The 18,891-nt window shown below is 46.4% G+C and overlaps 1 protein-coding gene across 1 annotated transcript in view; it reads right to left on the bottom strand.

Annotated features, from left to right (window-relative positions):
* Nucleotides 1-18,891, bottom strand: part of SLC25A30 (solute carrier family 25 member 30) — a 28,868-nt gene extending 9,977 nt beyond the window's left edge. The window contains exons 1-6 of the mRNA XM_084768296.1: nt 18,799-18,891; nt 18,745-18,768; nt 7,193-7,323; nt 5,109-5,256; nt 2,156-2,250; nt 11-96 (exon numbers count right to left, since the gene is read on the bottom strand). Of these exons, the coding sequence (XP_084624422.1) occupies nt 11-96; nt 2,156-2,250; nt 5,109-5,256; nt 7,193-7,256 (393 nt within the window). The 5' untranslated portion in view covers nt 7,257-7,323; nt 18,745-18,768; nt 18,799-18,891. The remainder of the gene's footprint in view (nt 1-10; nt 97-2,155; nt 2,251-5,108; nt 5,257-7,192; nt 7,324-18,744; nt 18,769-18,798) is intronic.

The following is an 18,891-nucleotide window of genomic DNA, read 5'->3' as shown; positions in this document are numbered from 1 at the left end:
CAGCACTTACTTTCAAAACATCAGTTGGATTAGCAATAGCCGAGGATATGACTCCAGAGAGGATTCCACACACAACATTGATCAGCAGGGTTTCATCTATAAACAAAGACATAGTGATTAGCTTTTTTGTACATAAGAGTTTTTCCTGTAAATGACTCCAACATAAATGATGTAACACTGGGGCTCTGCTGGAGAAGCCGAAGTCTGGCACTTCTGGATAGCCTCTGACCTCGGCATACAACACTCCCTTTCTCAGTGGGGGTCCCCTCTCTGAACCCTAGAAACTCTAAGGAGCATCACATAGGCCAGACCCTTTCCTGATAGGACATGATCAGCAAGCACCTGGGGATTCCAGGAAATACCCCACCATAAGCTAAGGAGATCCTAACCTTCAGCAAATGACCTTTAATCGTACCTGGAAATTCTTCCCCCACCCACAGGTTAATTAAATACAGTTTTCTGCTTCTTGTGATACAGCCCGGTGTTACTGACTATAAATGAGGCACTGTATCACTGCATGTAGACTAAGTATCCTGGCACCACTACCAGAGTGAATCCGACATATTCACCCCCAAGCCCCTCCCTACTGCCCAAGGTTTGTAAATCCCTCATTCACAAAAAGAAAGGCTGGCTTGCTCTCTCTCTCATGCTCAAGTCATTCCTCCACCCTAACTGTCTGAGACTCCATTTATTCTGGGGAAGAATCACTGCTGGACGCCCAGGGCTTGACCTTTGGTCAAGACAGTCAAGGCAGCAATGGCAGAGCAGCAATGGCAGAGCTGCAATGGCAGAGCAGCAATGGCAGAGCTGCAATGGCAGAGCTGCCTTGGCAGCCACTGAAGCCTGTTCCACCACTGCCAGATTGGTGCTGACAGGGGGTGAACCATCCGCTAGGCCTGTGTCTCGCTGGACCTGCCTTCCAGCACAGCAGCTTAACCAAAGAGCTATAACGCTGTGTTATCATCACAGGCCTTTGGAATGCCCAAGTTTCCACTGCCATCTGATACCAACAATCTCATTCCAAAAGAGCTAAACTGTGACACCCAGCTGAAAACTCATTTCCACCAACTCCATGAGACTGGGAACCTCACCTAGAGCTCTAAGCCACCCCTGATTGAGGAACGGGACCTTTGACTTTGGGGCCCATCTGTTCTTGTCTGGAAGCAAGCAGTGCCTGGACCATCACCACCCACCAATCACTGAAAGGCATAACCCATTACATTCTAAAGATAAATATATACTCTGTGAATCAAGCAATTGGTTTTAAAATTATTATCTACTGCTCATCTTCGTTTTTCGAAGTGAACCTAGAGTCCAACTGCCCGAAGACTCATGCTGCTATCAGAGCTCTTAATCATAAGACATGTCTTCAATCAGCACCTTCCTGAAAATGAGTGATAATCCAATTCCAGAAAATTCAGTTGACAAGTGGAAGCAGTACAGGATGTAGCTGAGCATTTTGAAAATAATGACAAGTGATTGCTCCCACCCCTAGCTGTGGAGTGACTGACAACTCATGGCTTCTGGGGTAATGAGAGCAGTTTTCCTTTAGGAGTACAGCCCCTGGTTGGGGATTTAGCTCAGTGGTAGAGCGCTTGCCTAGCAAGCTCAAGGCCCTGGGTTCGGTCCTCTGCTCAGGAAAAAAAAAAGAAAGAAAGAAAGAAAAGAAAAGATAAAGGAAAAAAGTTTGCCAGGCATGGTGGCACATGCCTTTAATCCCAGCACTTGGGAGGCAGAGGCAGGCAGATCGATGTGAGTTTGAGACCACCAGTCTGGTCTAAAAAAAAAAAAAAAGAAGAAGTGGTAGGTGAACCACCCTCCAGGGGAGGGCCTTACACCCATGAGCCTGTGGCAGCACGAAGTAGAGTCTGAGTTATAAAAGAACAAGAGTGACATTGGGAGAGCATGAGGAGGTGGAGAGAGTCCAGGGGAGCATATTTAAAACCACAAATGATTAAAACATTTGTACAAACAGCTCCTTATACATGTTCTTCTTCTTAGCTCAGTATGAGCACAGCTTGTTTACTCTGTGTTCCCGGTCTTTTCCTTAGTAGTAGAAAATTAACCAAATAATTGAAAACCCATTCCAAGATGTCTGGACTAAAGCACCTGACAAAGCCACGGACTGTGCCCAGGTAAACATGCTGCTCCTCACCTTCTGGCCGCTCCACAGCTAATCGCTTCAAGCTCTGGTAAGTGCCAATCTTGATGGTTCCGTAGGAAGCCTGGCGCAGCATTGCGGGGGCAATCCTGCAAAGTTGGCGCGCAGACAGATTAAAAACAACGGACACTCAGAGGGACCCATGTGCTACATAAGCTACAGCTAAAATACATTTGGGGGAGGGGGGATTGATTTTTTGAGATAAGAAGTCTCTATGTAATCCTGCTGTTCTGGAGCTTGTTATGTAGACCAGGCTGTCCAGTTGACTAGCCTAGCCTCAAATGCACCTGCATCTGCCTCCCTAGGGTTGGGATGAAAGTTATGGACCACGATACCCAGCTTCAAATGGGTATCTTAACATTAAAAACTGTAACAAAGTCCCAAGCGGGTCTTGAAATCAGAGGTAATTATTAAGTCTCTTAAGTGGAAGCTTGAGGCCCCATACTTAACCTTGAAGAAAATGTCAATGTGGAGTTAATTTGCCCATTCACATTAAAATGCATGAGCATTCCTTTCAAAGTGCAAAGAACCCAGGAAGGCAGGTCCGTCCTGAAGAACAGTCAGTTGTTTCTTCCCTCTCTAAATTCAAGCCAGAATCAGCACAGGCCAAGCCAAATTTCTCCATCCTAGATACCACCCCTCCCATCCTCTGGGCAACCCCCCCCCCCCCCCCAGTACACTTATACCTCTGATAAGTTTCAAACCCAGGACAGGCACTGGGGTGCCTATTTAACATATCAAAGTGGACCAAGCCTCCAGGTTCTCCCAGCATCCCTCAGTCCCTACCTGTTACAGGGTAAGGCTGGCTGGCATACCTCGCCTTCTACTCTGAACTTCCCAGGCCAGGGGCTGGGCTGACTTTTCCCCCAGAGGCTCTTCCCCATATAACCCAGACATTTTGGCTACCTGGCCCTTTTTGTACCTTTGGCCTCTTGGCTGCTACACCTGGCTGTTCCCCTCTGCCCACATGGCCCAGCTGAGTCTGGTCAAGTCTACTCTGGACCCTCCCGGAAGTCTCTGCCTCTGTCTATGCTCTCCCTTTTGTCTGCGATAAACTCTCCCCCCCACCGGACCTAGGAGCAGTTGTGTCTTTTCCTTTCCTTTTGATTGCTTCTGTTCATTCAACCCCTTGTCCCAGCCCCTTAAGCATTCCCTACCTCCTCCAATAATGACAGCCTGAGATCCCCCTCACCAAGGTGACCAGCCAGATCAGATTACAAGGTGCTTTGCACCCAACACCTCATGCAACCTTCGCAGCATTTGCTCCTGGTCATCCATCTCCTCCTTGACCGGCTTTGACCTCCTTCCTACTGTTCTCCCCACCACCGCATCCCACGTACACGCTCTGGGAGGCCCTCAGGATCCTGCCTGCTCCCCTTCTTCTACGCGCTCCCCAGCTCACCCACTCCCACGGCTTCATGCTCTTCCTAATGGATGACCCCTAAACAGACACTCCACACAGTCCTGAGGAGTTTCAGTTTAGGCATTCCACAGATGCCCCTATCACGTGCCCTGCATTGAACTCGGTCCCCTCCTTCTCTAAGCACTAGCCCCCCTCTTCTGTTTCCTATAAGTGTGCTAGCTACACACCGGCCAAAGCCGCAAGCCCAGCCCTCAGCATTTGTTTCCTCCTCCCTCATTACCCCTCTTCCACGGATTCTCAGAGCAAAGTCACGCAAGGCTGCTGGTCCCTCAGCCCAGTTTTCCGGCCTGCCTCTTCCTCCATCCTCAACACCAAAACCTTAGCTCACTGCCTCATTGTCTCTCATCCTTTAACACCTCCTTCCATGGCAGCCAACTGACTTCCTTAACGGAGACCTGCTCATGTTAAGCTCTCTAAGAAGAACTCTTCAATGGCTCCCATCTGCCACAGGCACAGCAAACACAAGTGTGGACAGGCACCAGGCAGATGCCAGGGACGGGTCCAGCTGCGCACACACACAGAACATCAACAGCAGCTATTCCTGTTGTGCTGAGGGAATCCAGACCTGGTGTGGCTCTTTTCCTTTCTCTTATTTTTACACGCACAGTTTCACATTTTTAAAATACTGACTTGGCTGAGCATGGTGACGCATGCCTATAATCAGGAGGCCAGGGCAGGAGAATCATTGGAGCCAGCAAAGGGTGTTGTGTTCCCTGCATAGGACTCACTGATAACAGGCCAGGCTTTGTCTTGTCCACTTTCCTAGCAATCGCTAAGTGAATTTAAAAGTCCTTTCAAGCCTTAACAAGGTGATATATTTTATTTATTCATTATGTATACAATGCACTGCCTGCATGGACACCTGCAAGCCAGAGGAGGGCATCAGATCACATCATAGATGGCTGTGAACAACCAGGTGGTCGCTGGGAATAGAACTCACGAACCTCTGGAAGAGCAGTCAGTGCATTTAACCACTGAGCCATCTCTCCAACTCCTAACAAGGTAATATTTTTATCATAGCAAAACCCTTAATACTTCAGAATAACTAAGGGGCTATTCTTCAAAGTGTGAAAACTGTATAATGAAATATTTTAAACATATGCACTTTATATTGTTGTCTATTTTTTTAATAAAAACATAGTTTCACCAAAACCTTTGCTATATATGTACTTAGATCTTAGATAACAGTTGAAATTAAGAGAGACAAATTTGCCACATTAATTTCTGCTGTCAAATACACCAATGTTCACCTTCTCCCTCTATGGAGGTGCTTTTTAAAAAAAAAGATTTATTTATTTTATGTATATGAGTACGCTGTCTTCACACACACCAGAAGAAGGCATCTGATCCTACTACAGATGGTTGTGAGCCACCATGTGGTTGCTGGGAATCGAACTCAGGACCTCTGGAAGAGCAGCCAGTGCTCTTAACCACTGAGCCACCTCTCCAGCCCCAAAGGTGCTGTTTTAAGCATCCTCTTGGAAGGGCCCACAGCTGCACACAAACACACAAAAGTCCACTCACCCTGAATAGAGTGCCCTCAGCCCTTCTTCTCGGCATATCCTCATCAGCGCGTGCAACATTCCTCGATACCGGATTTCTCGAAAGTTGGCGTCATTTGTTTGGCCTTGAATCTGGAGCCGTGTCTTAGTTAAGTCAATTGGAAATGTGCCTTAAAATGTTAAAGAAAAAAGAAAAGGTATCTTTCTGAAAAAAGAAACATTAAGGTATGGCAAGTCTGGGCCAACAGCTCACTTGGTGAAACGTTTGCCTTATAAGCACAAAGACCTGAATTTGATTCCTGGACTCTACATAAAGTGCTGAGCATGGCGGAACACTCTGGGGAGGTGGAAACAGGGGCTTGCTGGCCAGCCAGGCAGCCCAGCCTACTTAGCAAGTTCCAGGGTAGTGAGGGACTTGCCTCAAAAGAAAAAGAAAAGAAAAAAGTGGACTCAAGAAATGACTCTTGAGTTCGAGGCCAGCCTGGTCTATAAAGTGAATCCAGCACAGCCAAGGCTACACAGAGAGAGCCTGTCTTGAAAAACCAAAACCAAAAAAAAAAGAAATGACTCCTAAGGTTGTCTGCTGGTAGGCATACATACTACACACACGCACACGCACACGCACACGCACACACACACACACACTATTGCCAGCCAGGCACAGTGGCATATATACCTATAATTCTAGAACTCAGGAAGGAGAAGGAAGATTAGTAGTTTAAGGCCAGCATGGGCTACACAGCAAAATCTTGTCTTAAACAAAACAAAAAAGACACACTACATAGTCATGCACGCGCGCACACACACACACACACATATGTATGCATATATATATATATATGGACCAAAATATTAGCAAACCCAAAACATGAATAAACGTTGTTGTTGTTGGTTTTTGTTTTTGTTTTTCCCCACGACACGGGATCTCATGTTGCCCATCCTGGCCTCCAATTTGTTATGTGGCTGAAGCTGACCTTGAACTCTTCCTGCTCTGCTTGCCCTCACTTCCCAAAATACTGGGGTTACAGGCATGTGCCACCACCATGCTGGGGTTACAGTTAAGCATTTTTGTTGTTTTTGTTTTTTGTTTTTGGAGACAGGGTTTCTCTGTGTAGCCCTGGCTGTCCTGGAACTCACTTTGTAGACCAGGCTGGCCTCGAACTCGCAGAGATCTGCCTGCCTTTACCTCCTCAGTCCTGGGACTACAGGCATGTGCCAGTGTGCTGAGGAGGCTGCATGGCTATAGAGTGCATGCATTTACACAAAGAAGAAATCCATTTAAGCCCCCAAATAACTATATTCTTTATGTAAGAAAAGGCTAAGATTGGGTTCAGTGACTGAACAGAGGTTTTTAAATGTTTAAGGAATTTTCTTTGCTAAGTGAACTCTGATGAGGCAGGTAGGAAGGCTTCATATCAGACCTGACCATTTACCCAAATATATAGGATCCAACCTCAAACAGTAACATTGGCTCAGTAGGTCTAGGTTAATTCACTCAGGGAGAGGACTCAAGTCTTTCAAAGTCCACAGTCCATTCACGGAAAGCCTGCCAGCACAAGCGAGTAGGTGACTCGTGTGCCTTGCAAGTCAACTGAGCAGAGGGAGCATCCGAGCCAGCACAGAGCACTCAGAGACCAAGCAGTCAACAAGAGCCTGATAGACACAACAAACACAGGAGTGATGCAATCGGATGCAGAACCCAACCAAGGGCATCAGAACGGAATGCGGGTGATGCACAAAGTCAGGAAGTGACGGAAAGTCAGTCAGTCTGCTTAGTTCCCAGAAAGCCCTGGAGTTTGCCAAACTTCTTTGCAGCCAAATGAGCTAATAGTGACAAAGTGGGGGAAAGAGCAAGGAAAACAGGGTCAGATCAACCCAAAAGAGTGTCCGGCCAACTTTCTCCCTGCTGCACTTTCACCCAAAGTTGCTAATAAGTAGCCAAAATGACTAGCCTGTCTGAAAACATACCCACAGAAGGCATGTCTGAATGCTGAGGTTTTTATTCCACAATCTTGCACTTTACACTTGAACACTGCGCATCCCAAACACAGCACCTGACAGCCATCTCAGCCGCTGGGCTAGGCTTCAGTGTCCAGAACTCCTTACCGCATTCTGCTGTGATGGAGGCCAGCCCTCCATACACAAAGGGCTTCCAGTTGAGGGCTGACATTTTCACTGTCTGGTCTCCTTGGAGTTACGCAAACATTTCCTCCCACGGGTTTGCCTCCAGCTTTGTCCTGGATACAAAAAGGGGAAAGATTTAAAACCATAACATCTTAAGTCACTGTACTGTGGCTGTGAAGAGACACCACGACCACACCAACTCTCATCTTGCTTAGTTTCAGAGGGTCTAGTTCACTGTCATCATGGCAGGGAGCACGGCGACATGCACAGAGCAGCAGCTGAGAGCTATATCCCGATCGGGACGCCAAGGCAGGGACTGGGCCTCGCATGGGCGGTTGAAACTTCAAAGCCCACCCTCCCCCTCCCCCCTAGTGACACACTTCCTCTAATAGGGCTATACCACGTATTATCATCCACAGAGGTACCTGATCAATTCTGTACTCCTCTTCTTTGTTTTCCTTCCTTTTATCCTTTTCCCTCTTTTTACCAGCTTTTTTTTTAGGGGGGTGTGGGGGGCGGAGATGGACTCTTTGTATTATTTTGTTTTTACTGCTTGTTTCAAGACAGCCTTGGCTGTCCTGGACTCACTTTGTAGATCAGGCTGGCCTTGAACTCACATCCATCCCCCTGCCTCTGCCTCCTGAGTGCTGGTTGGGGGCCATTCTTACTCAGACCACCACACTGTGGAGCTCTATGACTGTGCCTCCAGGGGAATTGGCATAGACCAAGGTGTAGCATGTCCAAAGCCCGGAAATCTCAAACTTGAGGTTTACAATCTCATCCTGAGAACAGAAGGAGTGGGACAAAGCTCTCTCTTTGTTTTCTGTGCCTGCCTCAGGAGCTTGTGACCCAACCCCAAGGTGGCTAAGGTAGCAGTCATGTGTCAGTCGCATGAGCTTGTCACCTGTTCTCTTTCCTCGTGTAAATAGAGCATTGCTAGCATCCTAAGTCCTGGCCAGTGACATGCATTCATCCTCAAACCCCCTCCCGCTGTCCAAGGTTTGTAAGTCCCTGTTTCACAGGAAATAAGGCATCGAGCACCATCTATCTACTTCATGGAAGGACATCTGAGACTGGCTGTTTATTCTGAGCTGAAACGCTGCAGGAAAGAAGGGTTCCCCTTCTCCTGGAAGAATTTATTACTGGACCCTTGGACTCAACTGCTCGCCAGGCAGTCACCGCACAACCACTGCAGTCACCGCTAAAGCTCGCCTGGGTGCCTCATGTCTGCCCACTGCACTGCAGCAGCCACTCTTTTGTCTGAATCAGGTCAGGCCCCTGTCGCTGTTCCTGAAGCAGCAGCCAAACTTGCCAGAGTTGCTGCCTGGCTTGGTTTCGGAGCCCTGAGCTCCCTGCTGCCACATGGCCTAGAACCAGCAGGCCAGCTGAGCAGTAACACTTACTGCGGAGACAATCTCCTTTTCCCCACACCCCCAGCTAGACTGGAGGTCTTGCGGCACGGATCTCACATCTGTGTTCACCCTTTTCCATCAGGAGACTGATGGTACTCACACCTTACTGTGGAGAAGTCCGGTCCAGTGCCTGGGGGCCAGCCTGGCTTTCCAAGGATCATGGAAGCACACCACACAAGCAGCCTCTGCTTCCAACTCTATCCCTAGGTTTTATTCAGAGAATGCCCTCAAACAACTCTATCAACAACTGAGGCAAACTTTGCCTTACTAAAGCAGAGGCCCCATATCCTAGACTCTGGTGGTCGGAGGGGAAAAAAAAACCCTACAGACTCATAGGGCGTGGCCCTATTAGAAGGTGTGGCCTTGTTGGAGGAAATGTCACTAGGGATGGGCTTTGAGGCTTCAAATGCTCAAGCCAGGCCCGGCGGCTCACCATCTCTCCCTGCTGCCTGCCAATCCAGAGAGAACTCTTTTCCTCCCACACCATGTCTGCCTGTCCACCACCATGATGACGGGTTAAACTTCTGAACTGTAAGCCATGTCCCAATTCAATGTTTTCCCTTCTAGGAGTCGCCGTGGTTATGGTGTGACATCATAGCAATAAATCCATAAGTAAGACAGGTCCCAAATGAGCAATCCCTAATCTGACTTCCTCAGGGGCCTTAACCTACATCTGCCAGGCCAACACCCTGATCTGTGTGTACACATTCAGCACAGGGCAGGGGAGGCAGCTTTCTAGAATGGTCTTATTTTATTTTAGATCTCAAATTCCGCATGCAGTAATATCTGCTATTCATTTGCTACTGCCTTAGTGAGGCTTTAAGGGAAACGTGTGTCCCTCAGGAATACTCAGGAACAGGAAGTTGCTGTAGACCGAGATCAAATGAAAATTCCTTAACACGAGGACAATCCTCTCAGAGGAAGCTTGGCATGAAGGAAAAGGCGTAAACGGAACACATTTCGCTCCTGCTAACTTCCCATGCTAAGCCATCCCATACCACCATCACTATGGCAGCCAGGCCAGCAAAGTAAAAGTAGGCACAGACTTACTTATATTTACTTTTAGACGGTTTCATACATACATACATGCTGTATTGTGATTATATTTACCTCCATTACCCTCTGTCTCCCCTTCCTTCTTTGCACCTAGTTTCCCAGTGGCTACACCATTAAGGGAAAATGACACCCTCTCCTCCAGCAACCACTGCTAGTCACCAGTTCCTCAGAAAGTGTGGGAGCTTCGTGATCTCACTGTCTCCTCCACAATGCATGATGGGAAAGTTGAGAGGCCGGTCTAGTGCAGGCATGCATAAAGGCCAGATGTTTGCGGATGTAGTGTCTGCATGGTAGTGTTTCAGGATATTCTTCCCCAGCCCCCCTCTGTCTCAGAAGCCAGGGTGGTTGACCATGGAAGCCCAGGGATCTACCGGTCTCCCCTGCCCCAGCACTGGGACTGCACGCACGCATCACCCCTCCTGGATTTTCACACGGGTTCTGGGAACAAACTCAGATCCCTGGCAAGCATTTTGCCAACTGAGCTATCTCCCCAGCCCTCCCCACTATAAAACAACTATCTTGGAAATGAACAGACGACTCTTACTATATCCAGCACTCTGTCTAGTCCTCCAAAACTCTGATTACCCGCAAAGGCTACCCACTTCTGCCCTCCCTCTCTATGACTGGTTTCAAGGGGAATAATGTGGTACATGCATCAGGCACCTGGGTGGAAAATGAATGGTCTTCCTTAGAAGTTCTTTACCCTGCCAGGCAATGGTGGCGCTCGCCTTTAATCCCAGCACTTGGGAGGCAGAGGCAGGCAGATCTCTGTGAGTTCGAGGCCAGCCTGGTCTACAAAGCAAGTCCAGGACAGCCAAGGCTACACAGAGAGACTCTGTCTCAAACAACAACAAAAAACAAAAAAGAAGTTCTTTACCCATTTGTACTGTTTCTATAAATCAGTAATCTAAAGAAAAGATGCAGGGACCCTGCAATGTAAACTTCTGCTTCTAAAAGCTGTTTTGCCATAATGAAATTACAGTTGAGTCTTCTTTTCATTCATCTATTTTACAAGTGTAATACCTAAACATGGATATACGTCAATGTACATACCTGCCCGTGTGTGCATACACTCACACATGCATACACAAACACACATTCCCAGGACGCGCATGCCTCCAAAACGCTAGCAGGTTTATGGAAAATGGGGATAACTTACCTTTAATTTTTAACTACACTACCATCAAACCCTCATGCTATGCCACTAATTAACTTCACGGCTTTCTGCTGCTATTTCTGAGTTATCTTTAGTTCCGTAAGTTTTAATATTTAACTATTTCTCCCCACTGCTTTGGTTTTGGCTTGTTTTGTTTTTGAGGCAGTCTCCTATGCCAGGCTGACCTGGAACTTACTATGTAGCTAAAGATGGCTCTGACTTCTGAAAGTGTTAAGTAAGCATCTCGACACCTAGCCTCATGCAGCGCTGAGGGTCAAAACCAGGGCTTTGTGCATGCTAAGCATGATGGCTAATCTTAGTTGTTACCTTTACCCACCTAAAATTGGCATGTGGGGCATTTTCTTGATTACTAATTGATGTGGGGGGGCCCATGCCTATGTGAGAAGTGCCCTCTCTAGGTAAGTGGGCCTGAGGTAAGAGAGGTAGCGGAATGTGAGCCTGGAATCAGGCCAGCGGCGGGGTTCCTTTACATCCCTTGAGGGTGGACTGTAACCTGCCACAAATCCTTCCTTCCACAAGTTGCTTTTGGGCAGTGTTTTTTCTCATAGCAACAGAAAAGAAACAAGCACAGAAGTTGGTACCAGGAGTGGGGTGTTACTGTGATGAATCTTCCTTCCCATGTTGTTTGGGGGGAAAGACTGTGAAGTATTTAGAACTTGGGGACTGTTGTGTACTCAGATTTTTAGTATGTGGGTGTTGTGGGGGCTCAGAGGAGTAATACAGACAATGGAGGTCTGGCTTCTGACGTTTCAGAAGGAAACAGAGGCTCCATTAGGGTCACTCGTAATATTCTGGATTAGGAATCTGGGGTTGCTGGTTGGTTGAGGCTAAAGAGGCAGCTTGATTAACAAGAGACCAGCACTGCCAAAGTAAAACCCTTTGTATTTTACTGGGACGGTGGACGCTGAGGCTAAAGAATCAGCCGTGATTCATGGATCAGCCTCACTGATGTGAAATACGCTGGGTCCAGAGAGGCCGAGGCTGCACCTCAAGCTGCTCACTGGAACATGGCAATACTTCCGGGTCACCCACCCAGCATTGGTTGTGAAATCTTGAGAGGGAAGACTGAAGGGGTCATAGAGAGCAGCTGAGGCTGACAACATGCAGGAGAGGCCACTGGTCATGGTGTAGCTTCAACTTCAAGTGGCGACTCTGGAATACTGGAGATGTCAGGTGTGTGGAATGTCTGCCGAGGGCAATGGTAAACGTGGAGTAGCCCGAGAGTACTAGACAAGCAGTGTGCGCTGCAGAGAGCACAGCTGGCGAAGTGGGGCTGCGCAAGCTTCTGGGAACAGAGGATCACGAGCAAATCCCGAGTACTGGACATTGAGCTCCAGAATTTGGAGTTTGGTTTGCTTTGACCTGACTGCAACTGTGTCCCGGTTTTCTCAGAATAAGAAAGTAAATAACTTGGTTTTGGTTTTACAGGAGCTCACACTTGTGAAACTTTGAACTTTTAAAGAGATAGTGAACTTTTAAAGTGTTACAATTTTTTAAAGATTGTGGTAGTTAAAAGAAGTTGGCTAACAGCCGGGCGTGGTGGCGCACGCCTTTAATCCCAGCACTCAGGAGGCAGAGACAGGCGGGTAGCTGTGAGTTCGAGGCCAGCCTGGTCTACAAATGGAGTCCAGGTCAGCCAAGGCTACACAGAGAAACCCTGTCTTGAAAAACAAAACAAACAAACAAAAAAAGTTGGCTTACAAAGAACCAGCAAACCATGCTGGGCCATGGTGGATGGCACATGCCTTTAATAGCACTTGGGAGGCAGAGGCAGATGGACCTCTGTGAGCTCAAGGACAGCCTGGTCTACAGAGTGAGTTCCAGGACAGGCAGAACTGCTACACAGAGAAACCCTGTCTTGAAAAAGCAAAAACAAAAACAAATTAAAAAACAAAACAAAACCAAAAGAACCAAAAAAACCCAAAACCCCAAATATGGTGAATTTTAGCCATATAGTACAAGATAAATGCATTACAATTCACAGACCCAAAGAAGTAAGGAGGACGCAAGTGAGGATGCTTAACTGTTACTCTGAAGAAATGGACAGCAGAAGTGGTTGAAGAAACAAGGTAGGAGAGGGGGCATGGAGAGAAACGAGGGTGGAGCTCAGACCTGGGGAGAGAGGGGTGGGAGAACTGAGAGTTTGCAGAAGGAAGCAAAGTCATGGGCAGGGGCAAGTCTCTATGACAAGCTAGAAACCTAAGACAGGGTAGGCTTCTGGGAGGATGTGGGGGTGACTCTAGCTGAGACTCCTAGTAGCAGGGGTCTTGGAGACTGAAGAACACACCCTCTAACTAGACAGGACTCCTAGTACGGGGAAGGGAATACCAACTCACCCACAAAAACTTCAACCAAAAATTTACCCTGCCTACAAGATGTGTGGGGATAAAGATAGAGCAGAGATTGAGGGACTGTCCAACCAATGCCTGGTCCAACCTGAGACCCACCCCATGGGGGAGAGCCAACTCCTGACACTATTAATGACACTCTGCTATGCTTGCAGATGGGAGCCTAGCATAGCTGTCCTCTGAGAGGCTCCAGCCAGCACTGGATCAAAACTGAAGGTGAGACTCACAGCCACACATTGGGAGAAGGACCTGGAAAGGACAGGAGCTCCACAAGAAGACCAACAGAGCCAACTAAGCAGGGTCCAGAGGGGCCTGCAGAGACTGATGCACCAACCAAGGGCCATGCATGAGCTGGACCTAGGCCCCTTACACAGATGGAGCTGATGGGCAGCTTTTCAATTGCTTCTCCCTGGTGGTACTACCTCAACAGGCCACAGAAGAAGAGGACACACTCCGTCCTAATGCAACTTGATGTGCTAGGGTGGGCTGGTGGAGGGGACTCCACTTTTCTGAGGAGGGGGGATAAGAGAAAGAGGGAGGGAAGGTGGGACCAACAGGAGGGAGGGGTCTATGATCGGGATATAAAGTGAATAAATACATTAATAAAAAAAAAAAAGATTTTTCCCTACACTTAAGATATACTCTACCTACTTTATTATACCATCTCTTATATGTTAAATAACATTTACTTCCACCTGACTTTATTTGTACAACTGTAAAGAGAGACCATTAAAAATGTAGTACTTGGAAAAGGACTAACATAGCACAGGAAATAAAACAATAGAACTATATGAATTTAAAAGGCTTCTTTGCATTTAAAAAATGTAGTGAAGAGACAGCCTATGGAATGGTGGTGGAGAGGCACGGGGGTGGGGGTGGGGAGGGAAATCTTTGCGAACCACACATAAGATAAAGGATTACTACCCCAGGACATATAAGGAACTGTAAAAATTAAACACCAAATTGTCAGTGGTAGAAGATAAGTCATACAGGCTTTGCTTGACAAAGTTCCAAAGACCTCCAATTGCCTAGCATGATCTCTAGACATCCAGAACAGTTGTTGAGGCTTTGCTTGACAAAGTCCAAAGATCTCCGGCTGATCACCACTGCCAGGTGATCCAGGTGTAGGTGTAATTTTGCCTAAAAACTATTTTGAAATTTGCTTTTTCTCCTAAAGCTGTCTTTTACTCTACTTCTCAGCCCTAATAAAAATTTTTTTCTCACAGAGAATTTTGAAAGAAGGCATCTGACCAAAGGCTTGAGACAACGAAAGAGTCTTGACTTGGCTCTGACTGTTGTGTGCAGCAGGGCAGAACTGCTTGAAAGAAAGTTAGGACCTTGACATAACAGTACCTGGCTAGTTACTGTTAGCCACAGAAAAGTTTCTCTAGAATCTGCTTTGAGAGCAATAGAAGGTAGGCTTGGAACATCATGCTTTACAGATATTTACAATAGAGGACCCCTTGACAGTTAGCCTAGGCTTGGATAGCCACCTGTTGGTTTGTGACTGAAAGTAAGTCAAGTCTTTTCTGTGTTAGAACATCTAGTTTTAAGCTATGTTGCTATGGCAATCACGTAAAAACAATGGCTTCAGCCTGAGGAAATTTATGATTAAACTTTCCTGAGTATTGTTTAAGAAATAATAATCAGGTCATGCTGACCACCTCTTAGATATTGATTGATTTTTGCTGTATGCTTTATTGTAGGTTATACAGAACTGTTTGTATTTCTTTGTTAGATAGTTTTCTTGCTCTGTTGATTTTTAAATGTCCTATTGATTATAAAAGATAAAAAAAACATAATATAATCTGTAATGAAAAAAACTGAATTCCACTTTGAATAAAGTACTGGGGTTGACCCAAAGATATATAGAAGAGACAGCAAAGGAAAAACAAAGTTCTCCTGGGCTACAAGACCTTTCAGTTTGTACTGCATATGCCTGGGTCTCAGTATTTCTTTTTTCCTCCATTCCTTGACCTCTACTCAACAACTAGTTTCTCTAGCTAGCTGCTCACCAACAGTTGGTTTCCCTTAACCAGCTGTTTACCACCTGCTCAATTCTCCTGACCTCGGAACCACCTAGACTTTCTCTTCTCTCCTCTTGACTGGTTCCCGGAGCTGGTCTGCAGGAACAAATCCGACCAATAAGTGAGCTACTAAACTAGATAAAGAGGGTTCAAAAGAAATACCAATGGCCAAGAAACATTTAAACAAGTGCTCAATATCCCCAGCCATCAGCTAAATAAAACTACTTTGAGTGGGCTGGAGAGATGGCACTGGCTGCTCTTCCAGAGGTCCTGAATTCAATTCCCAGTAACCACATGGTGGCTCACAAACATCTCCAATGTGATCTGGTGCCCTCTTCTGGCCTGCAAGTGCACATGCAGATAGAGCTCTGACTGAACATGGTGGCACATGCCTTTAATCCCAACGCTCTGGAGGCAGAGCCAAGTGGACGTCTGAGAGTTCAGAGGCCTAGTCTACACAGTTCCAGGACAGTCTGAGCTACCTAGTGAGACCCTGTATTTAAAAAGAACAAAAACAAACAAACAAACAAAAAAAAACAGAAAACAAAATTGCTTTGAGGTTCCATCTCACTCCAGATCAGATCAGAAAATAAATGGGCAGCTCAGTAAAAGCCCTTGTCACCAAGCCTGAGTTCAGTCCTAGACCTGACTTCTAAAAATTGTTTTGACTCTCCACCTGTGCTGTAGGTTCACTCATGCATGTCATCTCATGTACACACACACACACACACACACACACACACACACACACACACAAATTTTTAGAAGACAACAAATGCAGTTGGGCATGGTGGTACATGCCTGTGATCCCAGCACTCAGGGAGGCAGAGGCAGGTGGATCTCTGTGAGTTCGAGGCCAGCCTGGTCTACAAAGTGAGATCCAGGACAACCAAGGCTATACAGAGAAACCCTGTCTTGAAAAACAAAACCAAAAAGAAAAATAAAGAAAAGAAAAGAAACAATAACAAACACTGGTGAGGAGGTGGCTAAAGTCCAAATCTCACTCTGTCCTGGAAGAAATGTAAATCTGTGCAACCCTTAGCAAACTCAGTATGGAAGAATGTCAAAAAAGAAAAAAAGAAAGAAAGAAAAAGCTGAGTAGTGTGGCTCATACCTTTAATCTCAGTATGACACTCAGGAGGCAGAGGCAGGCAGACCTCTGAGTTTGAAGCCAGCCTAGTCTACAGAGCAAGTTCCAGGACAGCCAGAAACCCTGTTTTTTTGTTTTTGTTTTTGTTTTTTGTTTTTTTAAAGAACCACCGTGTGATTCAGTTTAGATATATACCCAAATGATTCCAAGTTAACAAACCGCAGATATAACATGCTCAGCCATGTTCTATTCACAATAGCCAGAAAACAGAACCAGCCTAGATGTCATCAACAGATGCCTTTAGTCGTAGCACTCAGGAGGCAGAGGCAGGAGGATTTCTGCAAGTTCAAGGACAACCCACTCTACGTATCAAGTTCTAGGCCAATCAAAGCTACAAGTGAGACCCTGTCTCAAAAATACCAAAATTAAATAAAAAAGAAAAGAAAGAAAAAAGTGATCCATACATACAATGGAATTTTATATAGACATAAGAAAAAAATGAAATCGTGGCATTTGAGGAAAATGTATATAATTGGAAATCACAAAATTAAGCCAAATAAGTTAGACTCTGACAAATATTCCACGTTTCATGTTTATAAATATATGTATTTATAAATGTGTGAGTATACTGATCACATTACTAGGAGGGGAGGAAAAAGACCTTAAGAGAGATAAGAAATGGGTGATGACATAAGAAAACAGAAGGGCGGGCTGGAGAGACGGCTCAGTGGCTAAGAGCACTGCCTGCTCTTCCAGAGGAAGTGAATTCAATTCCCAGCAACCACATGGTGACTCACAACCATCTATACCCTGTAATGCCCTCTTCTGGCATGCAAGTGTACATACAGATAGAGCACTCATATACATAAAATAAAATTTAATTAATAAATAAATAGAGGCTGGAGAAATGGCTCAGTGGATAAGAGTAATGCTCTTTTAAAAGACCCTGGTTCAATTCCCAGCACCCACATGACAGTTTACAAATGTCTGTAACTCCTGTTCCAGGGGATCTGACAAACTCACACAGACATACATGCAGTCAAACACCACTGTACATAAAATTAAAAAATAAAACAAAATTTAAAATAAATAAAATTTTAAAAATTAAAGCAGGGCTCTACCTAGGCAGAAAGTCAGCTGGAAGGAGTTGGGGACCGTTGGTAGTGTAATGAACAAAAGCAATGAAACTGCTTTGCACATTTTTTTAAATTGGTACTTGCTACTAATACTTCTCATTAACAAATCATTTTCAGCTTCTTGTGTTCTTTCAGCCTACAGTTTTAAACTGTAATCACATACTCTACCTTCTGCGTTCTCATCAATCTCTCCCTTTTCATCAATGTTTCCTATTCCCTATTCTTTTTTAACAGTGCACAGTGAAAAGCCGAGAGATGGCTCAGCAGTTAAGAGTACCAGGCTTTGATTCCCAGCACCCACACCACGCGGCTCACACCTTCTTATAATTCCAGTTTCAGGACGATCTGATGCTGTCTGGCTTCCAAGGATAGTCTGCACACATGTGGTATATATACACTTACTCATAACCTTGGATAAGTCTTGTTTTTTTTAAGTGGACATAAAAACAAATTCAGCAAGTAGTTATGAAATATGGGGTTTTAAGGACATTTTAGAAATCGCTACAATTTTTTTCACATGAGTTAACTGAGCCCATAATGTTACAAAAGTTGGTAGCACCAATGCAAGATCAAAATTCATGCCTTCCACCTTTACACTACGCATCTCCGAATACAGAATCTACAAGGACGTTCCAGCATTGTTTTGCTATTCTTAGGCAAGAACCATCCTGACTATTGCAGTGTTCTGCCTGAAATTACACCCCCCCTCCCAAAAAAAAAGACTTTAAATCGGATTAGCACGTTAACTTCTCAAGCAATTCATTTGCCAGCATCTTGCGAACGCGAGCAGCAACCTGGCTTATTCCACGAGCAAGTGTGTTTGTGTGTGTGTGTGTGTGTGTGTGTGTGTGTGTGTGTGTGTGTGTGTGTGTGTGTGTGTGTGTGTAAGAAGATGTAACTTTTTATTATCCGTCTATTTAGCAACGCTGATTATAGGACATTCCCAGCCCTCCGCCAGCAATTCAATGGGTAGCGAGCCCTTTTCCCGGGTAATGAGCTCGCGGGTGCTGAGGCTGCACCGTCTCTGCCCACGGATGGGAGGGGCACACACCGGTGGGAGGAAGAAGTGCCGCAGCAGAGGGTGCGACCGCTGAGCCTCCGGACGCCCGCCTCAGCCTTCCTCCGCAGCTCCCGCAAAACCAACCGATCCCCGGAGCGAGCCCAGGCCCCGGAGCTTCGTGCCCACCGAGCAGAGACCCCGAACCCCAGCACCCTTCAGCCCCGAGCAAACCCGTCGCAGTGGTTCTCTGGTCGGGTCCACAAGGCAGCAGCGCAGCCGGGAACTCACCCCGCGGTGGAGCTCCTCCTCCTCCTCCTCCTCCTCCTCCTCCTCCTCCTCCTCGGAGCCGGTGCAGCCGCCTAGGAGTATCACCCGGCGGGAGCGGAAGAAAAGGCCGCCGCGCGGCGGGCGCGGCCCAAGCCAGGGTGAGACTCC

The sequence above is a fragment of the Acomys minous genome, assembly GCF_964271855.1.
Source record: "Acomys minous genome assembly, chromosome: 18".
Taxonomy (NCBI): domain Eukaryota; kingdom Metazoa; phylum Chordata; class Mammalia; order Rodentia; family Muridae; genus Acomys; species Acomys minous.
The sequence above is the reverse complement of the archived record's forward strand: the minus strand, read 5'-3'. Positions and strand labels throughout refer to the sequence as shown.